This window comes from Melospiza georgiana, chromosome 21 (genome assembly GCF_028018845.1).
Source record: "Melospiza georgiana isolate bMelGeo1 chromosome 21, bMelGeo1.pri, whole genome shotgun sequence".
NCBI classification, from domain to species: Eukaryota; Metazoa; Chordata; class Aves; order Passeriformes; family Passerellidae; genus Melospiza; species Melospiza georgiana.
In genome coordinates, this window is record NC_080450.1 from 1,565,307 (window position 1) to 1,572,115 (window position 6,809).

At 57.5% G+C, this 6,809-nt stretch overlaps 1 protein-coding gene across 1 annotated transcript; it reads right to left on the reverse strand.

Moving 5' to 3' along the window:
- Positions 1 to 312: 312 nt before the first annotated feature.
- On the reverse strand, positions 313 to 5,255 carry SOX9 (SRY-box transcription factor 9). Its single transcript, XM_058038654.1, has 3 exons — positions 4,476 to 5,255; positions 3,487 to 3,740; positions 313 to 2,969 (listed from the first exon to the last, which is right to left on the reverse strand). The coding sequence occupies exons 1-3, from the start codon at positions 4,904 to 4,906 to the stop codon at positions 2,215 to 2,217; spliced, it is 1,440 nt and encodes a 479-aa protein (XP_057894637.1). The 5' UTR covers positions 4,907 to 5,255; the 3' UTR covers positions 313 to 2,214.
- Positions 5,256 to 6,809: the final 1,554 nt, after the last annotated feature.

Sequence of the window (6,809 nt, forward strand, 5' to 3'; positions counted from 1 at the left end):
CCTCCCCTCACGCTCAGCATCCCCAATTTGGAGAAGACACCCCAGGGAGAGCAGAGCCAGCAGGGTTTGGGGACAGCCAGAGCTCAGGTGTCCCCTTTGGCGTCACCCCCTGACCTGCCCAGCCTGGATTTGTCCATTTAATCCCATTTATTCCCTGTCTCTGCTTTTCCTAGGGTGGCTGTACTTGGGATAAAGGAGGGGTGGACACCCCAAATCCTCAGCCATGAACCCAAACCCTGGAGGCTGAGAAAAACCCCGATAACAAACCCTGATAAAAACCCTGATAACAAATCCCACACCCAGTGCAGGTGCAACTTTTGATACAATGTATATTTATTGCAAACAATAATATACAAAAAAAAAATAAAACCAAACCAAAACGAACAAAACAAAACAAAAAACAAGGTAAGTTTCACAGAGAGAAGGATCTTGTAACCAAAACCAAATCAAACTTACCTAAAGACAAAATATGATTTAAAGGACAGGTCTTTTAAGTTACAGAAATACTTTAAAAAGATCTGCTTTTATACAGAAATAGAAAGATGCCATATTATAAGAGTGCTTTAAGATTTTGTTTTTTCTCCTACTGAATCCCTAAAAAAACAAAAAAAAAGTTAACAAATATATCATTATTTTTTTTTTAAATAAAAAAAAAGTCTGCTGTCTTTTTTAAAAAGCAATCCTTAACTGTTCAGCCACAGCTTCACCAAAATCAGTGTCCCCCCCCAGCTCTCCTCTCCCGGGCAGATTTTTGGGGGGGTTTGAAGGCTAAAACGGTGCCAGCCCTGCAGCAGGGCTGGTGTGGGGCTCGTCCTTGCACGAGCTCGTGTGTCCCAGAGAGCTGAGGCAGGAAACAAGGCAAATGATTCAGTGATCCGCTACATTTGCAATCTTTAGTTTGTACAAATCTCATTTTTTTCTTTTTTTCTTCCAGTTTCTCCTCGAAGGCAAAAAAAATAAAACAAAAAAAAAAAAAAAAAAAAAGGAAGAGCACAAAGTTTGTACAAACCCAGGACACAGATTCCAAAAAAAAAAAAAAAAAAAGAATAATAATAATAATAATAACAATGACCAAAAAAAAGGAATTAAAGAGATAAATAAAGGACTGGTTACAGTTTCAGACCATAATTTAACAGGCACGGTCACCTTCCAAATAATGCTCCCAAACTAATGCAACGCTTCTGAAAGGACTTCAAAACAACAAAACCCAAGGAAAAAAACGGTGATTAAAAGCTGCTCTTCTCCCCAAATAAATAATTTAAAGGATGTGTGAGGGCTCCTGGCTGGGTTTGGCAGCCTGGGGTGGGCAGGGGGTGCCCGGAGGGGTCGGGCTCAGCCCCAGCCCAGTGATTGATTATCAGGGGCTGCTTTAAGGCTTCCAGCAGCACTTTGGGGCTGCTCCGTGGATTTTCTTTCAACATTTTTTTTTTCCTCTTTTTGTTTTTCTTTTAAGGCTCAAGGTTATTATTAAAAAATAAAGTGAAGTTTCTCCTCCTGGCTGGTTTTGCTACGAGTTAGAAAAATAAAGCCTCTCCCCATGCTGGTGCCTGCCCCAGTGCTGGGTTCCCAGGGCAGAACACACGCTGGTTTAGTTTCATTTTTAGAGCAAAAAAAGACACTTTTCTATACAAAAATACCTCTGCAAGAAAACCTAGGGCTGCTCCACTAAGTGTCATTTTTTTTTTTTAGCTGTTGGAAAAATAAGAGCATTTCAAAAAAAAAATCTCTAAAAAATAGGTATAAATCCCCTCACAATTGGTAACGAATCATACACAGTACATACTAAAAATATTTAAAATAGAGAATATTCCTCACAGAGGACTCTGAGTTTTCTCTTTTACCCCCCCTTTTTTTTTAATTTTTATTTTTTTATCTCGCTTTTAATTACTGCTAATAAAAAAAAAAAATCATTACATAAGTCCAGAGAAGGAGCCAGCTGGGCGCGTTGGGCAGAAATCTCCTCTCCACGCCGGGAGAAGCAGAGTTCAAGTCCAGTCCTTGGCAACTCTGTCCCAGATTTTGGGGTTGGGAGCGGGTCCTGGAGGATGCTGTAGTGCAGAAGGCTCAAGGCTTCCATGCGAGCGTCTTTTCAATCACCTCTTTGACCTCACGCGCTCTGAGGCAACTCCTTGCCGCTTTCGCTCATTTCTGATGAATTTTTTTTTTTTAATTTTGAATTAATTTTTGCCTTTTTTTGGCGCCTCCTCCCCCGGCTTAGGGCCGGGTGAGCTGCGTGTAGACGGGCTGCTCCCAGTGCTGCGGGCTGTGCGTCTGCGGGATGGAGGGCACGCCGGCGCTGTCGGCGATGGGGGTGTACATGGGGCGCTGCGTGGGGCTCATGTAGCTGAAGGTGGAGTAAATCCCTGCTCCCTGCCCGGCGTGGCTGTAGTAGGAGCCCGAGGAGGAGCCCTGGTGCTCGCCGTACTCGTACTGCGCGCGGCTGATGCTGGGGTAGGACGAGCTGTAGTGCTGCAGGTTGAAGGAGCTGTAGCTCAGCTGTTGCTGCTGCTGCTGTTGCGGGGAGTGCTGCTGCTGCTCGCTGTAGTGGCTGGGGCTCAGCTGCTCCGTCTTGATGTGGGTCCTTTGCTGCTGCTGTTGTTGCTGTTGCTGCTGCTGGGGGCCCTGCTCGGCGCTCAGCGCCGGGATCTGCGCCGCCGCTTGCGGCTGCTGCTGCTGCTTGGACATCCAGACCCCCGCGGCGGCGCTGATGCCGTAGGTGCCCGTGTAGGTGACCTGGCCGGGGTGCCCGTTGGGGGGCAGGTACTGGTCGAACTCGTTGACGTCGAAGGTCTCGATGTTGGAGATGACGTCGCTGCTGAGCTCGCCGATGTCCACGTCGCGGAAGTCGATGTGCGGCGGCTGCCGGCCGCCCTCGCCCAGCGCGCGGCCCTCGCGCTTCAGGTCCTGCTTGCCCGGCTGTGTGTCCGTCTTGGGGGTGGTGGGGGGCGTGGGGGGCCCCTGCGACTGCCCTGGGGGAGGAAGGACAGGACGGGGGTGAGGGTGGCACGGGGGTGGTGGCACCGTGAGCGGTGACGGACACGTGTCTGGTGTGAGGGACATGGAGCCCAGCAGGCCTGCAGCCTGCCCTCAGACACAAAGCCGGTTTTTTGGGTTTTAATAAGCATGGGTTTGTGTTTGCCACAGGCAAATGGCTGCAGTGGGGTGACAGTTTGTGTGTCCAAGCTCTGGGCACAGCTAATGGGCAGTTCTCCCTGTTCTCACTCCATTCCTGGCTCTTTCCTTCCCCTCTCCTCACCCAACCCCAACTTCAGCCCTGTCTGGGCAGCCGTGCTGTGCCCCCCACAGTCATTCCTGGCTCTTTCCTTCCCCTCTCCTCACCCAACCCCAATTTCAGCCCTATCTGGGGCAGCCGTGCCATGTCCCCGCAGGCTTTCCTGGATTTTTCCTGGGTCTTTCCATTCCTGGATCTTCCCCTCCCCTCACCCAACCCCAACCCCAGCCCCCCCAGGCTCCCTGGGCACCTACCCGAGTGCTCCCCGGGCGAGTGCACCTCGCTGATGCTGGAGGAGGACTGGGGCGAGTCCGCCTGCAGCGCCTTGAAGATGGCGTTGGGGGAGATGTGGGTCTGCTCCGCGCCCTCCTCCTGCTCCGCCTGCCCGTTCTTCACCGACTTCCTCCGCCGGGGCTGGTACTTGTAGTCGGGGTGGTCCTTCTTGTGCTGCACCCGCAGCCGCTCGGCCTCCTCCACGAACGGGCGCTTCTCGCTCTCGTTCAGCAGCCTGGGGGGACACGGGGGGCGCGGGGTCACTGGTGGTGGCCGGGCAGGGACACGGGTACCGATCCCTCCAAAGAGCGATGCAAAGCCCCCCACAACCCGAACCCCTGTCCGGGACACTCGCTGGTTGTCACCCCCTTGTCCCCGGGGCTCTCCGGTTGTCACCCCCTTGTCCCCCAGATTCCTTCGGTGCCCACACCAGAGCCGCAGGAGGGCCCAGCCCTCTCTCCCTCCCCACCCTATGGGCACATCCCGCTGTCCCCGGGCGCTTTGGGGGCACTCCCGCCTGCCAGGGCCAGCTTTGCTGTCCCGTGTCACCGCCGCGGGGTCCCCCCCTCCCCGAGGACGCGGTGGCCCAGGTGACTCACTGGCCGCGTGTTTTCCTCCCCTCCCCGCCTCATTCTGGCACTCGGAGGCCACCCGGCCCTGCGCCACCCACCCTCCCTCCCTCTCTCCCTCCCCGCATCGCCCCGCGCTCCCTCCGGCCCGAGCTGATGCAATAATCCCCAAAATCCCAAATCCATCATTTCCTCCGCACCCGCGGCGCAAACAAACCACGGCCGGGGGGCTCCGCACGGTCCCCCCGCTCCGGGCACAAAAACCACTTCCAACACCACAAAGAGATCAACTTTCCCTACTTTCCCCTCTCCTATTCTGCCTTCTCCTCCACCTTTGCGCTCCGCACAAGTTTCCCAGCGCCTTTCCAGCTCCCCGCGGGCATCCCCGGCCCCGCGCTCACCTCCAGAGCTTGCCCAGGGTCTTGCTGAGCTCGGCGTTGTGCAGATGCGGGTATTGATCCGCCAGCTTCCTGCGGGCCGCCTGCGCCCACACCATGAAGGCGTTCATGGGTCTCTTGACGTGCGGTTTGTTCTTGCTCGAGCCGTTCACCCGCACCGGCATCGGCACCAGGGTCCAGTCGTAGCCCTTGAGCACCTGGCTCACCGCCTCCCGGATGCACACCGGGAACTTGTCCTCGTCGTTCTCCTTCTTCAGGTCCGGGTCGCCCTTGGGGAAGGTGTTCTCTTGGGGTCTGGTGTTCTCCGTGTCCGAGCCGGATCCAGAGGGGCAGGGGGAGCCGGCGGAGTCATCCGACATGGTGGGGCTGGGGGCGTCGGAGATACATTTGTCCTGTTCTTCTGTCATTTTCATGAAAGGGTCGAGGAGATTCATGCGAGAAAGCGGCCGAGGGGGAACAAGGGGGCGAAAAAAAATTGATGATAAAAAAAAAATTAAAAAGTTAAGCGCTGAGGGGCAGGGATGGGTTAAGAAAAAGTAAAAACTCGGAGAAACAAAGTCTCCACCGACTGCGGAGAGGAGGCTCGCAAAAAAACTTTTTATTACTTCTCCTCAGCGCAAAAAACGCTAAAAAAAAAAAAAATTACAAAAAGCAAGAACACCAAAAAAAACTCCGAAACGAGGAAAGGGATAAAAGAAAACTTTTTCGAGGCCGGGAGGAGGCTCAGGATGAGGACAAGGAGCGGAGCGAGGGCGAGCCCCGGGCAGTGTCGGGCGCGGCGGCCCCGCCGGTCTCCAGCGCGGCTCTGCGGCCGCTGCGCGCCGCGCGCACAAATACCCGCGCGCCCGCCCCGGCCCGGCCAATCACAGCGCGGCCCGCGGGGGCCGCTCCGCCCCTATTGGCCGAGCCGCGCCGAGGGGGCGGGGCCGCGCAGCGCCGCGCAGCGCGGGGGGCACGGCCCGGCCGGGGCGGCGACAGCGGGGACAGAGCGGGGACAGCGGGGACAGAGCGGGGACAGCAGCGGGGATAACGGGGACAGCGACAGCGCCCCGGCCGTGCCCCGCGCTCCCCGCGGGTGGCTGATGGATGGAGGCGCCGCCGCCGCCGGGACCGCTGCAGCCGCGCGGGCGGGAGGCGGGCGGGACGCGCGGAGCGGAGCGCAGAGCGCCGGGGGCCGCGGGCGCTGCGCGGCTCCGTCCCGAGGGGGCGCCAGAGGCTCAGGAACGGCGCGCGGGGGGCGGCGGGGCCGGGCCGGGCCGGGCGCGCCCCCCGAACCCCCCCGGTACCGCGGGACGAGCGGGGGCGGCCCCGGGGGCTGCTGGTGCCCGGCCCCAGAGACCCAGAATCGCTGCTGCGCTTTGACTTTTTCTCCTTTTTTAAACTTTTTTTTTTCTTTTTTTTTCTTTATTATTGTTTTTCTTTTTGGAGGGGGTGCCCGGCGCGTCCCTCCGCCCACCGCGCGCTGGGACATCCGCGCGTTCCCCGGTTACTCCTCTGTCTATCGTTATTCCCCATCCCGGTGGCCCCGGCGCGGCTTTCCCTGCACGGCCGGACGGGCTGCAGGACCCTCATCCCCATTCCCCATCCCGGTTTCCAATTCCGTTTCCTAATCCCGGTTCTTCATCCCGGTTCTCCATCCCAGTTCCCTATCCCAGTCCCGCATCCCAGTTCCTGATCGTTGTCCCGCATCCCGGTTCCTCATCCCTGTTCCCCATCCCAATCCCGGCTCCCCATCCCAATCCCGCATCGCAGTCCCGGATCCCTGTTCCCCATCCCAGTCCCGAATCCAGGTTCCCCATCCCGATCCTGTATCCAGGTTCCCCATCCCAATCCCGGATCGCGGCTCCTTCTCCCGGCTCCCCATCCCAATCCCGCATCCTGGTCCCGGTTCCCGGTTCCCCATCCCAGTTCCCCATCCCAATCTCGGATCCCGGTTCCCCATCCCGGATCCCGGTTCCCCATCCCGGTTCCCAATCCCAGATCCCGGTCCCGCATCCCTGGAGCGGTGCCCGGGGAAGGAGCGGCCTCTTCCCTCCCCCTCTGCCCAGAAATAAAACTTTTGCCGAGTTGTCCGGGTCTGGAAGGCCGGGCCGGGGTTATCAGAGGGACGTGCGGGTGTTTCCCGGTACGGGAACATCCCGGGGCTGCAGGAACCGCCCGCCCGGAGCTCCCGTGCGGCTCCGGGTGAACTCGGGGCTCTCCCTGCGCCCCCGACCAGGTGGGCACAAAACACACCCCGGCTTTTCAGCCTCCGGGAGAAGGAGCTGCCCAAAAATCTGCGCCCTTCCCCACCTCCCTCCTTCTCCTCGGCGCCTTTTTGGGGCAGAAATCGCCGAG

What these genes read in the sequence shown, in the direction of transcription:
- SOX9 (XM_058038654.1), bottom strand. Translation starts at nt 4,906, where the DNA reads ATGAATCTCCTCGACCCTTTCATGAAAATGACAGAAGAACAGGACAAA. An exon ending in ACCCTGGGCAAGCTCTGGAG is followed by an intron (nt 3,741 to 4,475) that starts GTGAGCGCGGGG and finishes GTGTCCCCCCAG; the next exon opens with GCTGCTGAACGAGAGCGAGA. An exon ending in CTCGCCCGGGGAGCACTCGG is followed by an intron (nt 2,970 to 3,486) that starts GTAGGTGCCCAG and finishes TTCCTCCCCCAG; the next exon opens with GGCAGTCGCAGGGGCCCCCC.